This window comes from Ruditapes philippinarum, unplaced genomic scaffold (genome assembly GCF_026571515.1).
Source record: "Ruditapes philippinarum isolate M1 unplaced genomic scaffold, ASM2657151v2 ctg3822_1_1_1_1, whole genome shotgun sequence".
NCBI lineage: Eukaryota > Metazoa > Mollusca > Bivalvia > Venerida > Veneridae > Ruditapes > Ruditapes philippinarum.
Genome location: NW_026857483.1, coordinates 268,597 through 291,253, shown reverse-complemented (window position 1 = coordinate 291,253; position 22,657 = coordinate 268,597). Strand labels below are relative to the sequence as shown.

At 33.0% G+C, this 22,657-nt stretch overlaps 3 protein-coding genes and 1 pseudogene across 3 annotated transcripts; 3 read left to right on the top strand and 1 right to left on the bottom strand.

Moving 5' to 3' along the window:
- The first annotated feature begins 1,019 nt into the window (after positions 1-1,019).
- LOC132749884 (uncharacterized) lies at positions 1,020-5,070 on the top strand. The gene is made up of 7 exons (XM_060739796.1): positions 1,020-1,135; positions 1,608-1,707; positions 1,979-2,075; positions 2,855-2,932; positions 3,434-3,585; positions 4,068-4,108; positions 5,018-5,070. The coding sequence occupies exons 1-7, from the start codon at positions 1,090-1,092 to the stop codon at positions 5,068-5,070; spliced, it is 567 nt and encodes a 188-aa protein (XP_060595779.1). The 5' UTR covers positions 1,020-1,089.
- A 742-nt stretch (positions 5,071-5,812) lies between these two features.
- On the top strand, positions 5,813-11,274 carry LOC132749895 (A disintegrin and metalloproteinase with thrombospondin motifs 20-like). Its single transcript, XM_060739814.1, has 9 exons — positions 5,813-5,966; positions 6,519-6,663; positions 7,076-7,192; positions 7,743-7,794; positions 8,477-8,682; positions 9,439-9,567; positions 9,841-9,892; positions 10,433-10,591; positions 11,116-11,274. Exons 1-9 carry the CDS (start codon positions 5,872-5,874, stop codon positions 11,229-11,231), a joined length of 1,071 nt encoding a protein of 356 aa, XP_060595797.1. The 5' UTR covers positions 5,813-5,871; the 3' UTR covers positions 11,232-11,274.
- A 625-nt stretch (positions 11,275-11,899) lies between these two features.
- On the top strand, positions 11,900-17,460 carry LOC132749883 (leucine-rich repeat-containing G-protein coupled receptor 4-like). Its single transcript, XM_060739795.1, has 3 exons — positions 11,900-12,029; positions 12,467-12,541; positions 15,988-17,460. The coding sequence occupies exons 2-3, from the start codon at positions 12,506-12,508 to the stop codon at positions 17,359-17,361; spliced, it is 1,410 nt and encodes a 469-aa protein (XP_060595778.1). The 5' UTR covers positions 11,900-12,029; positions 12,467-12,505; the 3' UTR covers positions 17,362-17,460.
- A 464-nt stretch (positions 17,461-17,924) lies between these two features.
- LOC132749892 (uncharacterized) lies at positions 17,925-22,397 on the bottom strand (annotated as a pseudogene).
- Positions 22,398-22,657: the final 260 nt, after the last annotated feature.

Sequence of the window (22,657 nt, the reverse complement as noted above, 5' to 3'; positions counted from 1 at the left end):
ACTGACAAAGACATTCAGAATGTTTTACAAGTAACATATAGCTACACAAGAAAGAAAAGTAAAATGACATATACAAGAAAGAGAAGTAAACCAATTACACTCGAAAGAAAAGTAAACCACCTATACAAGAAGAGAAGTAAACCACCTACACAAGGAAGAAAAGTAAACCTACACAAGAAGAGAAGTAAACCACCTACACAAGAAGAGAATAAGAAGAGAAGTAAACCACCTACACAAGAAAGAAAAGTAAACCTACACAAGAAGAGAAGTAAACCACCTACACAAGAAGAGAACAAGAAGAGAAGTAAACCACCTACACAAGAAAGAAAAGTAAACCTACACAAGAAGAGAAGTAAACCACCTACACAAGAAGAGAACAAGAAGAGAAGTAAACCACCTACACAAGAAAGAAAAGTAAACCTACACAAGAAGAGAAGTAAACCACCTACACAAGAAGAGAACAAGAAGAGAAGTAAACCACCTACACAAGAAGAGAACAAGAAGAGAAGTAAACCACCTACACAAGAAGAGAACAAGAAGAGAAGTAAACCACCTACACAAGAAGAAAAGTAAACCATTTACACAAATTAGAAAAGTAAACCACCTACACAAGAAAGAAAAGTAAACCACCTACACAAGGCAGAAAAGTCAACCGTTTACACAAGAAAGAAAAGAAATACTTACATAACAAGGAAAACATTCTTTTCCTCAGAATTTATAATCATGTTATAGTTAACAATATATTCAACTCAACATAACTCAAATAATTTTATTGCGATACAAAAATAAAAAATAATGCGTTTATTGCCATACCAAATAACCAGTTGAGGGATATTACATGCATGAATAATTTACAGACGAGCACTATAATTCTAGTATGCAATGCAAATATTCTTTCAAAACAGGATTAAAATGGAAGACAAAGTTTTATAAAATTCTTCTTCTATTTTAGTATTTTTAGTAATGCTATAATATGAATTAAGATATATAATGTGAACAAGGTCTGATTTTGAGAAGCTAAGTTCAGTATTCCTACAAAATCATATTTAAGTTAACATTTGCCCGCAATCATCCGAGGAGAATCCAGGCATGAACTTGATCCCACTAGCAATTGGCATAATAGCCATTTTTGTGCGTAAGTTACGTTCCATAATTAAAATACATGTATATATTTTGTTAATACGTCTTTTAACAGATAAAATAATTAGTAAGTAATACGATATATTGATGGTATTTAGTGTCCGGTTATTTATTACTCATAAGTATTAGAAATGAAGAAAGAAGGAAATAATATAAAAAATATGTTTTTGTTTTAATCTTTTTTATTTATTTACTTTTTGTATACAGTATGAAAGATTTTCGGTCCGCTGAGACATCAAAACATATTTATTTATGTACGTATTTTGAAATCCAAAATGAATAAATCAGCCACCATAAATGAGTTTGTAAGTTCAATACAATTTTTCTCCTAATGTCATGACTTCAGATTTATACATGTCCATAAACTGAGAGATAGATAAATTGACGAAAATAACTCTTTATAGTGTCCCAAATTATACAGTCCATTGTTTACAATAATAGATAAATGAGAAGAAACGATATTTCAGAACTACTCGTTCAAGATGTGCAAGCAGATGTCGGAGTTCGTGCCAGCTCACCTTTGGAAATTGAACTATTAACGATAGCTGACTATGCTGCCTTTAATAAGTGAGTATGAATTATATATATAAAATCCCTTTTAAAAGTATAAATGAAACTTCTTTTCGAAACTTTGGATTAAATTTCCTCACAGGATTTTTAAAATATGAATGGTAACCATCATGTATATAATATCATAATGGTACTTATGTCGCACTGAATCATTATCATGCAAAATAATAACAACAATAACAACAACAATAATAATAATGATAATAATAATAATAAATCAAACAGAAATGTCTTCTCAGTTGTTTCCACCTGCACTATTTCATAACAGATTTTACAAGCTGACGCCGACCACACTGTCACATTCGAAAAGAGTTGAGATGGCCAAACAAAACTTGACGACTTGGTATACGACAATGATACATTCTGTAAGATTGTTTTTACATAACATTTCCCTTTTTACATAATATTCCCTGTAAAACACTAAATATCTTAAATACACTTGTCCATGTTTAAATCTGGACAAAACCTTCGTCTTTCACAGAAAACTTTTTTATGTTCTTACTAAATAGCGAACAATGAAAACCATGAAGGCACAGATGTTTTGTCTGATCTTGGTCTACACTGTTTGCATTGGTAAATTTAGATGAATAAGTAGGATAAGATCATAGTATAAAAAGATTAGATAAATATATGTTAATAAACGAAAAGTTATACATGCATTTGTTACCTTACATTAGGTTATACAATGTATTAGAATTAGAAGATGGGCTTGTTCAGTTTTCGATATGGAATTGGACAATTATCATCGTAGCTCAAACTGATCTGTAGATATCATGATAATAGCAAACTCCTCAAAGCTGGACTATTATAGTATGCCGGCGAATGAAAGGGAGATCACTGCGTTGAGAAGGTGCAAAATTCCGCAATCTGACTTAAATTCAGATTTTGTTATGTTTTACATGTTAAATGTAGCAGCTGATTTTAATGAGATTGAAACTTGTGAGACTTGATACAATTTGCGTTTTTCATATTTATCGTTAAACGTTACACATGTTCTCTTTTAAACATTAATCTATACAAAAACATAACATAAAAATATTATTTTTCATTTATAATAACTAATCAAAACCCTAACAATATGATATACCACGTATCAAATGCCATCATTACAATAAGTCAATTCAATATATATAATTATTTCCAGACAAATCTCGTATACAAAGGCCTGGAAGATCATAACATATTTATTTCTATAAAGCTGGTTGACTTCCGGATAATGACCGTAAGTAAATTAGATAATGAATTATTACAGTCGAATTATTACAATTGTTATTATATTTAAGCTTTTGTGATGTTTGCTAGTTTATTTTGTCAATAAAGGATTATTTTTATGCAATTGTTATTCTTTTGCAATTTCTTCTGTATGTTAGCCAATACTGAAATTTGATCATGAACCAATTTTTTATGCACAATAGATAAACTCGACATTATTGTTATTACATTTATTGCTAATAACCTATGCAGGAACATTTGGTTTTCAAATCTGAAAAGTAAACAAAGTCTTTATATAGTATTTACATGTATATAGGCTATATAAGAGAAAGTCGACAATGGTTATAAAATTACAATTACGTATGATGTGTATATTGGTAAACTATTTATATGTCATCTATATTACGTTGGTTTTTTTATGGAGCGGGTTGTTGTTTTTCTTGTTGTTGTTGTTGCTGCTGCTGCCGCTGTTGCTGTTGTTGTTGTTATTGTATGAATTCTTATATAACAGACGGAGGCCGATTCACCATGGACAGAAACAACAAAGTTCCAAGTAGACTCAACTTATTATGTCGACTCTGATGATGTACATCCATTATTTAAAGCCACGTCCCTCGAATATCAGAAAACTGTCCCTCACGACCATGCTATGCTTTTTACTGGGTAGGTATAGTTTGTACTTGAAAATCTAAGTTGGTTTAATTTCGGATGATAGTTTAATTCCATTTTAGCCGTGCCATGACAAAACCAACATAATGGATTTGCGACCAGCATGGATCCAGACCAGCCTGCGCATCCGCACAGTCTGATCAGGATCCATGTTGTTCGCTAACAAACCCTATTACAAGTAGAGAAACTGATAGAGAATAGCATGGAACCTGATCAGACTGTGCGGATGCGCAGACTGGTCTGATCCATGCTGGTCGCAAATGCATTACGTTGGTTTTGTCGTGACGCGGCTCATATCAATAGCAATGTATTCTGTTACAATGGCTCTTTTTTGAAATGTAAGACAAAGTTTTACGCCATCGTGATATAATTCCTCGCATCCGAACCCCAAAACAGTGATTTTATTTAGCGAAAATACCATTGTTGGGTATCTTATTTCTTAACTAACACATTGTGATGATTTATCTATATTTTAGGTATGAATTGAGACATGGTCCACATGGATCAAACTATGCAGGTAAGTTGTCAAATAGATACACCTTTATACGTTAGTTTTTTAACTCATTTTTTTATGAAAAGTATAATTAAATGAGTATTACAAAAGTTTCGAAATATACATTTGTTGTGCAAGCACGTGTTTTATATATTTAGTGAATGGTCCTCCAGTGACATATGTTAGTTTTTCAAATAGACCTGTAAAGCTGCAAAATTAAATGTTCAAATATTTGTTTTAACAACAAAGCGGCTAACATAATGGTTCTTTTATTTAAATGATATTATTTATATTTGTAATTAAAGCAATAGACTATGAAAATAAAATTATTTTTTACGTTCATTTATCTCTTTCGTATGTATACCGGTACAAGTGGTTTTATAAACATGAACTCACAGTCTATAAAAGCCAAAAATGAAAAAGAAAAAATGGAGAAAAAAGTGGCCAAAGAATGATTATTTACTAATAAAAACTGTTTTGATAGCTTTGCACCACATCGTAATATATGTATGTATCGCCTTTTGGTTTCTGTTATGATGCTGTCTTCTGTGCTTTAATTAATATCCTCAATTTATCATTCAAGGAAATGTATACAGATAAATTGAGCCGCGTCACGCCAAACCAACATAGTGGGTTTGCGACCAGCATGAATCCAGACCAGCCTGCGCATGCGACATCCGCGCAGTCTGATCAGGATCCATGCTGTTTGCTTACCAACTCTATTACAAGTGGTGAAATTGACAGCGAACAGCATGGATCCTGATCTGACTGCGCGGATGCGCATGCGCAGGCTGGATCCATGCTTGTCGCAAACGCAATATGTTAGTTTTGCCATGACGCGGCTAAAATGTCTTCAGGTAAAAAGTAATGTTAAAGTAGAAAATCTATATGTTGACGATGTTTCTTATACAATGGACATGTTGTGTGTTGTAGGTAATGCTTATATAGCGGCAGAATGTAAATCTAAGGAGTCAGATCATTGTTGAAGACAAGGAGGGAGCGTTCAGCAACACACCTTGCTATGAACCTTGGCCAAGGTTTAAATATATAGGTTTTAAAAATAAAGATGCGTTCATTTAACGAGCTGATTTTTTAAAAAAAATGAATTTTTAATATTCGATTTGGATTTACATGGCCATATTTAAGTCATGAGTAACCAAAGCAGTGTTATATTTGTTTAAAATGTACTGAAAATTTTAAATTCTGAACAATTGTTTAAATATATAGATCTTGTTGTTGCATTAACAAATCATATAAATGTAAAACACTAAAGCAACCAAAGTGCCACAGTCTCCACAAAATCATATTTTTCCAGCATCATATATACATTGTAGTTTTGGTTATGAACATAATGTACAATATCATATAGTCTTGGTTGTGAACACAAAGGACACTATCTTACAGTGTATGTTGTGAACATAACTTATAAGATCTTATAGACATATTTGTGAACATCATATATATCATCATATATCATATGAGCCGCGTCACGACAAAACCAACATAATGGGTTTGCGACCAGCATGGATCCAGACCAGCCTGCGCATCCGCGCAGTCTGATCAGGATCCACGCTGTTCGCTATCAGTTTCTCTACTTGTTATAGGGTCTGTAAGCGAACAGCATGGATCCTGATCAGACTGCGCGGATGCGCAGGCTGGTCTGGATCCATGCTGGTCGCAAACCCACTATGTTGGTTTTGTCATGACGCGGCTCAATTATATCTTAAAGTCTTGGTTGTGAACATGACGGAGACGGGAACTCGTGCCCTGTTGGTGCTGGATATTTGATGGAGGCACACTATATCAAACATAACACCAAGAAATGGTTGTTTTCATCATGCTCTATTAATTACATCAGGCAATTTATCAATACACTTAACAGGTAGCTCTCAAGTTTTGTGTTAATGTATCAAAAAAATCATCAAGTGCTATGCATATGTTTTTTTAAAGAACAACTGTAAGAAATGAAACCAATTAATACTGCAATATGTGGCGTCAAGAGATAACTCGAATTCTTGCGTCTTATTTAGATTCAAATACATGTAATGTACAATATAATTTTAATAGAACATTTATTATTTGCAATCCATTTCAAACAGAGATGTTCTGTTTTAATTAAAAATCTGGAAGAACGATGATCCCTCTGAAGCATTAATCAAAACACAATTACATGAAAATGTAGACTCGGTTTGATTGAGACTGTATATAATTGTATTGACAAATAAAAGCCACAAAGATCAACTGTATATATTTTTCTTTCAATAAGCAAATACAAATGCATGTATTAATATCCACTTACTTAGTTTGAAAAAAGTATAATAAGAGCAAATGACATGTCTGCTGTAACTCTCTTGTAAAAATGAATTTAATTGTAATTATGATAATATTTCACAATGGAATGAATCATTTTTATTATACTAAAGTCTTATTTTAGTAAGGGAGACAACTGCCTGGCTCGAGTAGATGACCACCACTCTGTGTCAGCACTGGGCGTGGCCACACAGAAATGGGTAGGGGAGGTGTACACACCTGATCAACTTTGTGTGGTGTATTATGGGAAAGGTTCTTACTTTTGTCGGGTACGTAGAATTAAAATCTTATACAATCATGCAAGTAGGGCATTACACATATTCTCTGTTGGCATGTTTCGTCTTTTTTTCGTACTGTACAAAGGTCAGATAAGCTTCCATTCTGATCCCCTCGGCTATATGCTTTGCAATGGTTTTGTGACATAATAAGGCGACATATTGGAACTACTTTCAGTCACGTGATGAAATGGCGACCTTTGTGGCAAGAGTGACCGAGATATATTTCTTTTATACAGCGGAAGAAAGAATAGCGTTATTTTGAAACTGATAACAGTCTATTTCCCTTCTAAATCAGGCGTAGATAGGCCAATTAAGAGTATTACCATTTGCCTTATATTTTTTATAAAGTCAATTATATATCCATGCAATGAAATTGAATAATTGACCATTTTATTTGGCACAGCATGAATATGAAGGTAATTTCACAGAGGTTTGCACGAAGTTTTGGTGTTATGATGCGACAAGAGACGGCTGTTACTATAACGAAGCTGGCAATGGTATCGCTTGTGGGTCAGGCTCGGTATGTCTATTTTTAGAACGTCTCAATGCTAAAAATAGCTTATTGTTTAGTTGTGGATGTGAAGTATGGGGATTGAAAATGTTATTAATTAATATGCAAAAGAATTTTTGAATAAGCCCGGTTTTGAGTATTGTAGCTGAACTTTTATTTACATATCTTACTCATGTTGTCGTTTTTGTTTAAATAAGTGTTAAAAATAAAATTGTGTTATTATCAAATTTGCTTTGTTTACGTAAACATTCGGTGTTAATTTACTTTTTATCCTTGAATTTAAAGTAAGCTACTATTAAAATCCATTGTTGATGTTATGTCTTTGAATTATTTTATTCACAAAAAAAAATGTTTTGGTAAACCATTCCGCATTTTGACTATATTATAAGCCTTAAGCTGTATTGCCACACTATATACAGAGGCAAACCATCTGGCACTCCCATGCAATCGGCTGGAAGCTTACTTTTGGAAAGAATGCACTATTCCAAATTCACAGCTGGGCAAATCCATTAAACAAATTCTGCAGGTTAAGTTTTATTTGATGTACTAATTATTTCAGTGGTGTGTACAGGACATTTGCAAGAAGGATCAGAGAGCTCCGTCGCATTCAGGTAAGAAATTGATAAACAATTTAAGATAAGGTGAATAATTCAAAATATTTGCGATATAAAATAAGGAGCAGTTTTCTTATATTGTTCCGTAAATAAATATAGGAAAACGTATGAATACATATCAAGCTAAAACCATTTAACAAAGATGTATTTAAATTTTATGATAATAGATAATATTGAAGGGGAAAAAACATCTGTAAAATCAATGCGAGCCTTTTATATACATAAATGCAGGTTGTATTATATAAAATATAAAAAAAAACTTCGCATATACAAATTTTGAGTACGTAAAAGTCTTACAGGAAAAAGACATGACCTGTGCGTTCAAGAATAATTATTAACTTATCGAAATGACCTTTTGATGAAATATTTTAGATATACTAGTATTCAGAAGGAGGAAAATGAATCTGTTGTACAATATTGTTAAATTTACACAAATACGTAATTTGGCAGATACAGTTTAGACAATATTTTTTTACTGAATTTAAAATGAACCTAGCTTAAGACGGTACTGCGGAATAAAGGATGTATTGCATGCTTCAAAACAGCTCATAATTCAGTTCTGTCTAACCGATTCTTCAACCCGATTGTTACCATTTCTACTCGGATAGTATCCATGATTCTAGAACGTCCAGTTTCACTTTTTCTTTCGATTTTACCGACCTTCTTGCTATTATGATAGATTCACACTGTCTTGCCGGTGACCAGGAGGGCATTGTAGAAAATCACCAAACATGTGCACAAATTGTGAAGAGCACGCCTTATAAATGTCTCCAGAACAGATTTAAATACAAATGTTGCGATTCGTGCAAACAGGCGAACGCCCAATCTGTTTCCGTGGACACCCAATGCCAGAATAAATTTGGAAGCGGATCTTCTTTTTGTCGGGTATCTATACAGTAAAAATATTACTTATATCCTTCATGATTTAAAACTTATTTGTGAAATGCTTTAACTATTTTCATATTCATATTTAAGGTATATAAGTGAATTATATCCCTATACTATAATTACGAAGACCGGGAAACAATAAAAATATACGACTTATGCCGTGCATGTAAATATGGTATCCAACCATTGGCATGTCTGTTTTTAGAGCATGCCTTCAGCTCGCAACTAATTTTCATGAACAATTTTAGAATGTATATAAATTTGAAAAATGTCAAGTGAATTAAAGAAAGTGATCTAACACATTGCAAACGGCACTTAAAGTCTACGAAAAATAACAAAATAGGTCACAATATGCAAAAATAGCCTTTACTGCGTTAGCAACACAGTAGAAATGGTATCAATTGCTGCAAAATCAGTCGTTACTTACATAAAACATGTAAATAATTTCTTGAATTCTGGATATTTTTTACTTTTCTTACATACTAGTACATATACATTTTTGAAATATGTTGACATGCAGCTTCAACACATGACCTTCCAAATCGAAAAAATGATTTACCTTCGCCACCAGTTATTAGCCATGATAGACTGCAGGTACATCCATGCATTGCAAGTTGGCAGACTAATTTACATTGCCATCTTGGTATACCTAAAATTGGACCGTCTCAAACAACCGGAAGTTGGTCAAATCCATTTAGAAACTCAGCAGATAAGTGATTAAACATTCAATCACTTGATAATTTGGTATTTTAGGGAGCTCACACATACAGGGATAATGGATTTTCCAAGCTATGTGAAAACCTGTTGTGTACGAACGTGACGGCTAAAAACTGGTGTAATGGAATGGACGCCTACGAGAAGACGTCGTGCGGGGACAGAAAGGTATTATGATCCAATAACTAAAATATTTATAGTTGATTACAATGTCGCAATATTCGTTGATAACCTCACATGGTCTCGTAGGTATTGTAACCTTACAAATCTCTTATTATTGTTTTTTAATAAAAAGTGACAGTACTATGCATTAAACGTATGCTTTAAGAGTAAATTCCTTCCGAATTTATTACTTTACCTTTATAATCTAAGTTAAACCTATTTGTTATCAACCTTTTTTTTTGTCAATCAAATTATAATGTACATATTTGTAAATTACAGTGGTGCATAAATGGACAATGTGTGCATGATGCCAATGCTCCTCAATCAAATGGTAAGAGTATAATCTCAATTATTTAAAGTATCAGTTACAAATTAAACGTACAATAAACGTTTGTATCAAAATGACCATTTAGTTTCTATTCAGTTTATAGGCCAGATGTGTCGGCTGATCTTGGTCTGCACTGGGCGCTTATGTAGTTCAGTTATGAATAATAATTCTTAAGGTATATTGTATCATTAAGCCGGTTCTACAATGTATGTTTGGTTGTGTTTGTTTGGGTTGACTTTACGGCGCACCAACACAATTAAGGTCACATGGTGCCGAAACAAGAAAGATGATTCTGGCTAACCTCGGGTGGTACAAACTTAAGACAGCACCAGGAGTCAAAAACACCTCACCTGCTTAGAGATGCAAAGACTTCAGTAATTTAGTCACTCCTTACAATCACACAGGGATAAACTGTGGATGCAATTTTGATGCGTCAAAGGCAACGCCTCAGCCAGAAGGGGGATATGTTTGTTACAGAAAATAAAGTTAATAAGTAGCGCATTAAACCACAATACAGTTATTTTTTTCTAACATTTGCTTTAGATGCTTGTCCAATGGGGGATATACAAAACGATAGATCGGTTACACATTATCATCTAACATGTGCGGAATTAGCCGTGCAGAAACCAAGGGCGTGTTACAGTTCACATACCGCTGGTGCTTGTTGTGAAACGTGTGACAGAATAAAACAACCCGTCAAAGGTAATATAAATAATTACATTACGTTACATTTTACAAAACATTAAAATGTCTTGAAGTAAATAAAATAATATAATATTATGTTCGTTGCATACAGCTACAGTCTCAGCTTGAGATAAAGCGAGAGCGTTCATCAGGTTGTACTGTTATTGTTTATGTATCCATATAATAAAGTCAGTAAATAAAATTGTCTTTTTCGGCCGAAGGCCGTCTAAAATCAATTTAACTTCCTGTAAAATCTACAGGGAAGAACTGAATAAAAGAATAATTTTCATTGGTCATTTTTAAATGACATGCTGAAATCTGGGACCCTCATTGTTATTTCCCTTTGATTATACATGTAGCGACAACATTTAGGAGAAGAATGTGTTTATTAGTTACATAGTGTTAATATGCAATGGTATGTTAACAAACAATAACAGAATGTCTGTACTTGGTCGCCCAAACACAAAGAGAAATACGTCTTTTAAAATAACTTGGAACATCACTGTTTGATTAAACAATTTGATCTATTTTTATGTGTGTAGGTTGTGAGTATGGTGACCATCATTCTGGCTGTACAAAAAGTCATTGTGGAAGTTACAATCAGGATAGACTTAATACATGCTGTCATACATGCAGGGGTACATCTATTGTCGGCTAGAATTACCTGTTGTTATAAGAAAATAATAAAAGCTTTGGAATCACTTTTCTTTTGTTTGGTTGTCTATATTTCTTCTCATGGTGCGTTATTTTGAAGTAAAAATGATTTTGTATGTGTATATCAAAAGAAGACTGAGCACAAGTTTCTAATGTGAAGAACATCATAACTCATACTTAAAGGTCCATTAAGCCACCGAAATGCTATCATTTTTATTTCTCTTTTTTTTTCAATTCTGGTTTATTCTTAATTGTTATTATTATTATTATTATTATTTTATTATTGTTGTTGTTGTTGTTGTTGTTATTATTATTTTTATTATTTGGGCCGCTATTTTCACGCATAAGTTATGTGGTTGATGAATCTATTCATTGTCACTCTACAAAGTGCTGCCACTTTGATCTTTCATAACCTATTAAAAATGTGTATAAATTTAATTTTCTTTTGACAATTTTATTTATAATTATTTTATCCTCTGCAGCTAAACAAGTTTGCATTGTTCTTTAAATAATTAAACGATTGAAACCAGTAAGAATATCAATTCTTTTTAAAATACAAAACTTTTCATTTAAATATATATACACAAATAAGTTGACCCCTTCATTTTATATAGAACAAGTTCGATATTGAAGTGTACATGTCGGTTTATAATGACATTCTTTGTACAAGATAAGATATTGTGTGAATACGAATCATCGCATATGGTGTTGTTATTTTATCTTTCGCTGATGACCTACTCATAACATTGCGAAATCTTTATTTCCTATTTATTACACTTTTGTACTTGGTAACCAACGAAAGGTATTGTTTTTCTTAATAGTGTATGTAATTGTCAAGTGTTGCTTGTTTTATATCGTAAAACATTCTAAAGTTTAATATTTTGCTTGTCAATGTGTTGTTAATGTTTCTAAATAATGAATACAGGACTATAGGCTATATATGTTCCTGAAATAGTTACACAAACCTAGCTTGGTTAACATGAGCATGTAAACAAAAACAACAAAACGTTAGATATAAATTTTGCTTATTCAAGATTTTCATGAATATTTATGCTCCGATACATGTATTATCTTACTCATGAATTTTGAATTCTGACTGATTAAGACCACAGACGGGACTGACTCAAGGTGGTCTTAATGTTGAGTTGGTATTAATACTGCATTAACCACACCAACCATCTACACTAATTGTAAAGCGTCAGAAAATAACAATTCTAAAAACATGCATTTGCTTTTCAGATATACTTAGAAGAACAATAAAATACGTTATTGCAAAATATGACATTGCTTGATACCTCCATGGTAAAAGCCTTGGTGAGTTTTTTTTTTTAAAATAAAATTTACAAAATTATTCTACTAAGTACGTATAAACTAATGGCTACTGTTTGTGATAATTTCTGACAACGGCGTTCGTGTGCAGTTTAGCCCGCACCTCGGGGAATCTTGGAATCTATCTTCTATACTTTCCTTGCATAGATGGTTTAAGATAGTGTCAGTTTGCAATATGCCTAAAATCATCCTGTTTCGTAAATTATCCTGTCATTCGATAATAGGATTCCGATAATATCACAAATCCTGTCTCATAAGCACATAAACCAGTGTGGCCATACCACGTGACATTAATGTCATTTTCGGCATCATTTCCAAGACAAATGTTGCTCGATTCGGAAAAGAAAATAGCCGTAAATATTTTATTTCTGTATCAATTTCTTTGGGATATGCACCAGTCTACGGGGGAAAATATAAGCTTTCCATAGAATATTGGATCTTTGTCAGTTTATAAGCCGTTTTATCAAACACTTTGCATAACCTTGGAAGTTGCTTGTATTAGAGCGGGCTTCAGTTGCAAGCTATTTCGTTTTCTGGCGTTATCTGGTCTACGCAATGATTAAAAAGCCAGGTTTAAATCAACCGGGAGTACAGAAGGCAAAACTCTACTTAAATATGTTCATATTTTTATTATGAATGACATAAATCTTACATTTTTCTTCAATTGTCAATTCTGGCACCAGTTCCAAGTCGAAAAAAAGGACTACAGTTTAAAGCAGAATTAGAAACCGTTGCAAATGCAAAGCAACATGCCTTCCGTTCTCTTTCTATAATTATGTTAACCATGAAAAACATTTTATTTACTATACGCTTTACATAAACACAAATGAATATTTAAATGAGTTTTACTCGCTGTGCTATATAAGTGATTTTAAAAGTCGTAAAATTGTTGTCTGTATTTGTAAAGAAATTGATTTGCTCTTTAATCATTGTTCTTTCACGGTAATGATTATGAAAAATCTATTTGTGTCATGTAGCAATACTAAACGTGGAATAGAAAACAGAAACCCTAAATATCGCCCAAAACGGCAAAATTGAAAATGTTTCAGGCTCTGATTGACTTAGCTAGGATCACTTCGATTTGTATGCAGTGAAAAGGGTTACGCCTCAACGCGGCACTTTTAGTCAAAGTCAAAGGTTATTCTTTTGTAAAGAGCTATTTATACGTATAACCATATATAATATATAAAGAACCTGTAGGATAGATTCAGCTTTTAAACACAGTGGCACTCGTTGATAAAAATATTTTTACACCCACGGTAACCGTCTTTCGTGAACTGGATATAACTTCGTTAACTTAAGAACACTATTAAACACTATCTTTTTTATAATTGCTTTTATTTCTGTTGATAAACTGCATATCTGACAAATTTAGTTAATTATATCAGCCAACTCAGCTTTATCAGAGAGCTCACCAATATACATTGTAAAGAGAGGAAGGGAACGGAATATTTATGGTTTGAAAACATTTAAATCGAGTAGAACTTTTTAACAATAATGTCTCTTTCAACTGAATAAAAACGATAGGGCTATTTGGGTTTATTTCTTATCGATGTGGTCATTGGCTGTAAATGCATGGATTATTGCACGCGGCATGACCTGCTGATGTCCTCAACAGGCTTTTTGTAGCATTTTAAGATTTAAAAAAGGACCACACATTAAAATCTAAAACATGATAAACATGAAGCATATACTAAATAAGTGAATTATCTGATATGTAAATAAAGAAGTAAGTCATTTGACAGTTGAATGATAAAAATTGAATATACTCTTCAAATGTAATCGTAATTTTACTAAGTTTATGTTAGCTATCTATCATTCAATGGACGCATCAGTGGCATATGGACCCCAGTCATAGATCTTTCCGATGTTGCTATTACAGATGTTAATATAAATATTTATATAATTATTGATAATCATTGTTATTTCCGTCTTTTTGAATGTTTTGTTTCAATAAATTTGACTGTGATCGATGGCTGTTGGTTTGTAAAATCATTTATCTGTTTACTATTTTCTACTTTGTTTACTCCACATGGCGCCCATTCTCGTTCTTATTCATGGCTATTTTGGGTCTCTTTGATAAATAGATAATCATAAGTAATGCAACTAAGTAACAATACTATCAGATTAACACGGCAAATTTCCAAGTTCAAATTGTGATTTCGTTTATCAAACTCTATAGAAATTTATTATACAACAATTCCAGAAAAAATATATACCTTTTAAAAGTCTCTCTTATGAGGACAGAAGAACCTATTCGTCACATTCACGAGTGTCAGTGTTTGTCAGTTACACTTTACAAAAATAAACTGAAAAAAAATACCTTTAGCTTTACAACACTCGCGTTAAAGTGTAACCCTTTCCATAGCATACAAAGGTGTTTTTTATTTTAACTCTTTCTCTCACTGAGAGCACATATATTTCTTATCAATTTCGCCATTGTGAAATAGAATCAAACACATTTTACTACATAGGACAAGATGAGCAATACTTTAAACATCTTCAAAACGAAACCAAAATATTATTTTCCGACAGGACTAAATCTACGTGATTTGAAGTGCACTATTGCGATACAAGTAAGTGTTATTGCTTTAAGAAACAATCAGTTTTTTTCACAATCTCTCTGTGAAAGATCATCAATGAAAAACTAAATTGTTGAAAGAGAACGGTAGGCATGTTGCTTCGCATTTGCAACGGATTCTAAAATCTGCTTTAAACTGTAGTCCTTTTTTTCGACTTGGAACTGGTGCCAGAATTGACAATTGAAGAAAAATGAAAGATTTATGTCATTCATAATAAAAATATGAACATATTTAGGTAGAGTTTTGCCTTCCGTACTCTCGGTTGATGTAAACCTGACTTTTTAATCTTGGCGTAGACCAGATAACGCCAGAAAACGAAATAGCTTGCAACTGAAGCCCGCTCTAATACAAGCAACTTCTAAGGTTATGCAAAGTGTTTGATAAAACGGCTTATAAACTGACGAAGATCCAATATTCTATGGAAAGCTTATATTTTTCCCCGTAGACTGGTGCATATCCCAAAGAAATTGGTACAGAAATAAAATATTTACGGCTATTTTCTTTTCCGAATCGAGCAACATTTGTCTTGGAAATGATGCCGAAAATGACGTCAATGTCACGTGGTATTGCCACACTGTAAACTATGTTAACATACATTATTGTTAAACCAAAGCATTACATCACATATGTTTCATAAAAAAGAGAGTAGTATATTAAGGTGTGTTGGTCAATTTCCTTTCAAAGTCGTTTAATGAATATCGGATCAGCATTAAGATAAAAAGTAAACCGAATTTGAACTATAACTTGGGTGTTTAAATTGAATCAACACTTGATTGACAATGTGTATTACCTGTTTGACAGAGTCAATTGGTATTTTATTTACTGATTTAGATTTTTGTATTGTTACAGGTTGCATGCCTTGCAGTGCTTTCCTTCCCGTGTTGTGAAGCGTTTGTGTTTTCGGACGATTGCCCTGCTCCGGCACCATGTTCGTGTTCAGGTTTAGCGGACAACGCCCTAATAATGTGCAGCAACAAACAGTTAACGTCCGTGCCAGTATTTCACTCCTCGAACCTACACACTAAGGACATTATTGTGTTTCTAAACAGCAATAACCTTACAGCAATACGTAACTACGTGTTCCGCAGTCTGTCCAGTATGCGTGCAACATCCATTCACATGCAGCTCGACAACAATGCCATATTTTTTATTGAACAACATGCCTTTGATGGCATTGAAAATTCACTAACTATTCTTCAACTACAAAACAACAAATTAACATCCGTACCCAGCGCAGTTGGGCGACTTCGGAACCTTGATTATCTCGATGTAACCAACAATCCCTTGAAATACTTAGGAATTTCATCAATGTCAGGAATTGGACTATCTCTGAAAACTCTGTACATAGATATGACTCCATTCGCCGTATGGCCAACCGAGCTTGTGTCCCTTACAAGTTTGCAACACCTTACCATTTCCAGCATTCCGTTCGAGAGCATGAACTCAAGCGATTTCCGAGGATTTGATAACTCCTTGATAACTCTTGATATCAAAGAAGCACCCAGGTTGAGAAATATACCCTGCGCTTTGACCAACCTTCCCAGGTTGACGTCGTTTTATTTGGAACACTCAGGTCGGTTAGGGGCCAATGGTACAAGCGTTATTGCCGTCAATTGCTCGCGACCAAGTCATTCTATCACTACTTTTACTTTGGAAAATAGCAATTTGACAACTTTTCCCGATGTACTACACAATTTTCCAAGAACAACCAGTTTGAACCTGCTCGGTAACTCTCTAGAATTTATTGAAATAGAGAAAATATCATCGGCCAACAGACTAGCAAAAGTTGACCTCGCTTCGAATAAATTCAGAAGAATTCCATCAGCTTTAAACAATATGATGAATCTCACAGACCTTGACCTTTCCAAGAATTTAATAATTTCGGTTGAGGATGTTGACTTAAGTGGTCTGTCCAAACTTCAGACGCTAAGCCTCGCAGATAACCCAATTCGTTACATATCTACACATGCTTTTGACAACAACAAACTACTTGCTGAGCTAAATTTAGCAAATACGAATCTGCGGATGATACCGGTCTCTGTGACGTCACTTACACATCTTACTGATTTTGATCTTACTGGCGTAACAATCACATGCAGTTGTGACATGGCTTATTTGAGGAATTGGAACATTAAACCCATTACATCATTAGACGGTGTGTGTACGAATACAAATGCAGCGCTTAAGAACTTTCTTTCGACGTCACTTCCTTTGTGTCATTAACTTTCTTAGACAACAGTCTAAAGTGTGAAATATGAAAACAATTCTATGTCCACTTGCATGTGAAATGAAGTACTATGTAAATAAATGTTTAAAAATGTAGTCACGTTCGTGTTATTATCAGTTGTCCAGTTCCGGCACAGGACCTGTTCCGACTCATTCAATGTCGTGTTTCTAGAAAACCGGCAATTCATAAAAAATTAACTGCCAACAGTTGGTTAGATATTATGAACAAAACAAATCAAATGTCATATAACGGAATTGATGAAACCGGAACTGGCCATGTACTGGAACTGGATAATTAAGTGTATAATTTCTTCAGAAATACTTATGTGTTTAGTAATATAAGGCATGTCAATATAAATGTATTGTGCAGCAATTGTACGAACTATCCCAGAGTTTATTTCAAGTATAAATCCTTGTTTGAAGGTAATTTACAACTTCTTTACAGTACCCGTGTTCCACCTATCGTACATCATAGACATAACGTATAATACATATAACATAGATGAAGACTCTAGAATGCAAGTAGTCAAACATGCATCCATTATAAAATATATCGATGGCATAGTACTATAAGGGGATAAGTGAAAAATGACAGTTTTGAGATAATCAAGAAAAACTGTCTGCTGCTTTTATTTGTTATCATTTTTAAAAATGACTTTGCATGCTTTTAAACGAGTAATGTTAAAAGCATTATAATAATTTTTACCTATTGTGTGGTCGTTTGTTAGTTCAAAAATCATTTAATAGTTACTTAACACCTTATAACATTTGCTGAAATGACAAGTTGCATTTCGGTAAAAGGCGTTATCTGCCACTTCACTCCTTTTAGAATAAACAATGTAACCATATCATAAGTCAACATACAGTGACAACTGCCACTTACCACCTGACTTTCTATTACTTTTAAAATCAAATGATCAAAGAATGTCTCAGTGTTTAACAATATTTCGGTTGTTTTCTAACATACATGTATATGCCTTTCTAACATACATGTATATGCCGACATGCAACTTTCAACTTCTCCACTTAAAATTATTGAAACAGTGATTGAGTCCTGTTAGCTGTCAGTAACAAATGATAACAAACTAGTTCAAAGGTATTTTTTAAATCCTATTTTGGCATAGCTGAAGGAAAAATAATGCACAATGACGCCAAGTTTTAAAATTAAATTTATTTCATTTCAAAACCTTTAACATAAATTTGTGACATGTGCTTATATTAGCATCATGTATTAACATTAAAACAAGTAATTCATTACCTTCGTGAACAAGAACAATTAAAAAGAAACAGGATAACAAATTGTAATCAATTAATTGTCCACAATCTCAAGTTTGAAACACAATTCATGTTATAGTTCATATTCATAATAATGTTATTCATGATGTATCAAAAACAACTTAGAAGTGTATTTATATAAGTGTTTATGCTGATAAATGAAAGTATTTCATTATGTTTGCATGATTTCATAGTTCATGCTGTGTTCATTATTACAATGCCAATGGACCGTTTCCTTACAATTAAATCATTTTGAAAAAAAAAATCAAATCTTTATACTGAGTTATAGTTCAACATTCATCTGATTCATGGTCTTCTCTGTGGGGTAGACTACCATAAAATGAATGGTATCTTGGCGGTATTATTTGCCTTTGGCACAAACTCAACAAATCGTCATATTTTTTTTTCGATATACATATCGGACTATCATATGCATTCTTTAATGCATAGCCCTCAATTGTTCTCATTTTTCTTCTCAAATTAGGGCGTGCAATTTCAATGAATTTGAATTCAGTATTAACTTCATACTTGTAGTAAATTCTGTTTGGCTCAGATTTACGGTATTCAAATACGTGTACCTTTGTCCACTGAAGTGTTGAACCATCTGCTGCCTTGCTTCTATTAGCCACAGTATGATCTGCCAAATCCTTAAAATCTTTTATATCAGATGTAGCCACTTCAATTACTTTATATCTTGGCTCACTGGCTTTGCTATTCGACACAGCTGACATCCAATCCGTAGGACCAAACATATCATGCTTTTTCGTAGCTTTTTCGATAGTGGCATGTACAGAGTCACCCTCCATTTGCGAATGTCCACGTTCAAAAAAATTGTGAGTGATTGTGTTAATAGGCATATTCTGTACACAATATAAACACATACTGGAGAAAGGAAGATTTCTGTTCTGTCCAGAACAGCTGTCGGAGTAGTATATCAAATGATCAACAGCTCCAAGACTTTCATTGAATTTGTATATACATGAAGAGATATCATTGCTTCCTCGCTTAGCAACTGATTCATACCACATGTAACATGATGCATGCTTTGAGACAATGTCAAATACAGTAAAATTATATGTAGCTAACTTCCGGCTGTAGTAAACTTCACCTATTTCTGTTTTGGGTGAAATCAAAACTTTTTGAAGATCAAAATTTATTACACGTGTATTTGTATCTTCCAAGGCCTTTTCTTTGTCATTCTGTTTCTGTTGTCGAATTTGCTCTTTTCTTTGTTGATGTTCAAGGTATTCACTCTCTCTTTCTTTCTTTTTGGCATCATCAAGACTTTTATACACTTCACAAAAGGTGCATAAGTCTTTTTGGGGTGATGAAAACCAAGATTGAATTCCTTATTGAATATAGAGATATACAGCCAGAGCTTCTCAGGAATTGTGTTGCTTTTCTCACACTCTTCCACATACATTCTATACATTTTATTTACTGACAAGCCCTTTTCAAGATATTGTCTCTCGGTATCCCTTCGGCAGTAATGTGAATCTACTCTCTGAAATTTGTCTATGTGTTTCCGTATTCCATCTCTGGCTGCTTTGGAAACTTCAATCTTTTTATGCCGACCCCTTCTATCTTTAGTGTCATATATCTTGTCTCTATTCATCGTGTACTCGATCACCTTTGGTCCAACATCTAAAATATTCATGAAGCTACTTTTACAAATTTGAATCATATCATCACTATCATCATTGAGCGGAAGAAAATATTCATAAGTTAATTTCCTTCTAGATTCATCATTAGTTGTTGTTCGCCGTTTTTTACTTATAACTTTTATATGATGTGATATAAAGTTTCGTTGAGTCTCATATGACAACTTCCAGTAATGGTTGAATATTTCCTCTCTTCTTTCTTTTTTTACTTTACTTGTGCATCTGTATTTGCATTTACAACTGATTGCCTTTGATGCCTTCATCGGAACTGTAACCCCTTTCTCATTTTGATAACATTGTCCATGCTGCCGCCTTCTTTTTGTAATTTCACGTTGCCATTTATCAGGTTCTCTGGTGCGTTTCCTAGAGTTGCTCTTTTCATATTCAGGAGTTTTGGCATATGAATGTACACATGGTTCCTCAAGGTTTGTATGTGCATAATTTTTAATTTGATTATTATTTTCTTTGGGTGATATTTCATATTCAGAATCATCAGTACTTGGCACATATTCAGATCCTGAATCATTATTTTCGGAACCTTGACTTTCTGTTTCTGGTAATTCAATACTAGATAGAATATTATTATCCAGACTTATTTCAACTTCACTTCCTATTGAATCATTTAAACTTATATCAATAGGATCGAATGGTAGCCCATCAACTGGTGCATACAAATCATTATCTAGTTCATCTTTAAGAGAGGAATTGTTGCATAAAATATTACCATTTTCATCGGCAATGAAAAAATCTGAAACACTATCTTCTTCATTATCATTTGTAACATAAACCTGTATAAGACATTCATCTAAGTTAATATCTTCAATCGGTAAAGTCGGTTCGATTGTTTTATCAGAAAAATTGCGTTCATGTTTTGCATTACTCGCTTCTCTTCTAATAAGTTCATTGATAGGAACATCATCGTCTGAATCTGAATTTTCAAAATGTATCTCCATTTTCTGTTTAACATGAACTACTGGTATATCTTTTTAAAATCAGCTTTTGTTCATATTCTTGTTCACAAACAACTGCGAGTATACTCTCAAGATGAAAAATATGGTTTGCGATCAGTTTAAGTAAAGATTCTCTGACATTGTTTTCATGACATTGAATAAAGCGGTCGAGGGACTTCTCATACATTTCATTCACCTGCATCTTCTTTTGCTCTAGTTGTAAAAGACGTGACCTTGCATATCTTGCTTCTGGTAGGTCCATTTCTAAAAAAAAGAAATAAGTTAGATATCAATTTGAACAACTTTGAAAAATGTTATCATTTTCTTTTATATCAAATAAAACTGGAATTATATTGAAAGTTTTAATCTTTTAAAGTGACAGAATATTCGCAATACAAATGATACTGTTGTCACGGCTTTAGGAAACCAAATATGTTACTTTACCTCTAATGTGTTATCCAATATAATTTATCCGAGTACTATAACACTTTCAATGAAATCATTTTTAGACAAATATATACATCAAAATCTTCACTATAATACGAATATAATGTGACAAAATACCTGCTATATGAATTGTTTATCTGCAAAAGTAGACGCTGCACCAAAAGTCATCCATGTAAACTTTTTCTTCTTTTCAAAAATAATGCGCCTTGAAATTAACATTTAATAATCTAGAATCCAAATAATTTTATCTTAGCTACGTTATTTTCTAGAGTTTACCAAACATAAACATTAAAATTATTGCTTTCCATGTTATTCTGGAACAAGAAATGAAAATGATAAATACTTTAAATGATTTAGAAATGCGTGTTATGATATTTTAAACGGTTAGCTTTGTAGAGATTTAACAAAATTTTCAATTATACAAAGACGTATCTACCACTTATCCCCTTTTAGCATAGGACACAATGCTGAATACCCTAATTGATAAAAAGGTGATATGTGGTAGATATCACCATTTTGCCTTTTAATATTTTTCTATTTTTACTTATCACCTTTTTTCAAAGCCTCATTGTGGTTTATGTGACGTATGTACAATGACGGGAACTAGATAGGCACATGCCCCCAAGTTTGTAGTATTCAAATATGTTATCATGCAAGAAGGCGTTAAGTAACACTTATCCCCTTATAGCACTATGCCATCGATATAGTTGTACATAACATTTGAATGTCGTAGATCAAACAGAATTCACGGAATACTTGTTAGTTAAGCCCTTGCGACCCCATTATAAAATATAACATTTGAATGTCGTAGATCAAACAGAATTCACGGAATACTTATTTGAAAAGGAATTTGTTAGTTAAGCCCTTGCGTTCCCATTATGAAATTTAACATTTGAATGTTGTAGGTCAAACAGTATTCACGGAATACTAATTTGTAAATGAATTTGTAAGTTAAGCCCT

What these genes read in the sequence shown, in the direction of transcription:
- LOC132749895 (XM_060739814.1), top strand. Translation starts at nt 5,872, where the DNA reads ATGGAGGCACACTATATCAAACATAACACCAAGAAATGGTTGTTTTCA. An exon ending in AAGGTTCTTACTTTTGTCGG is followed by an intron (nt 6,664 to 7,075) that starts GTACGTAGAATT and finishes TATTTGGCACAG; the next exon opens with CATGAATATGAAGGTAATTT. An exon ending in CGTCGTGCGGGGACAGAAAG is followed by an intron (nt 9,568 to 9,840) that starts GTATTATGATCC and finishes TGTAAATTACAG; the next exon opens with TGGTGCATAAATGGACAATG.
- LOC132749883 (XM_060739795.1), top strand. Translation starts at nt 12,506, where the DNA reads ATGACATTGCTTGATACCTCCATGGTAAAAGCCTTG. An exon ending in CCTCCATGGTAAAAGCCTTG is followed by an intron (nt 12,542 to 15,987) that starts GTGAGTTTTTTT and finishes GTATTGTTACAG; the next exon opens with GTTGCATGCCTTGCAGTGCT.
- LOC132749884 (XM_060739796.1), top strand. Translation starts at nt 1,090, where the DNA reads ATGAACTTGATCCCACTAGCAATTGGCATAATAGCCATTTTTGTGC. An exon ending in CATGCTATGCTTTTTACTGG is followed by an intron (nt 3,586 to 4,067) that starts GTAGGTATAGTT and finishes TCTATATTTTAG; the next exon opens with GTATGAATTGAGACATGGTC. An exon ending in ACATGGATCAAACTATGCAG is followed by an intron (nt 4,109 to 5,017) that starts GTAAGTTGTCAA and finishes TGTGTGTTGTAG; the next exon opens with GTAATGCTTATATAGCGGCA.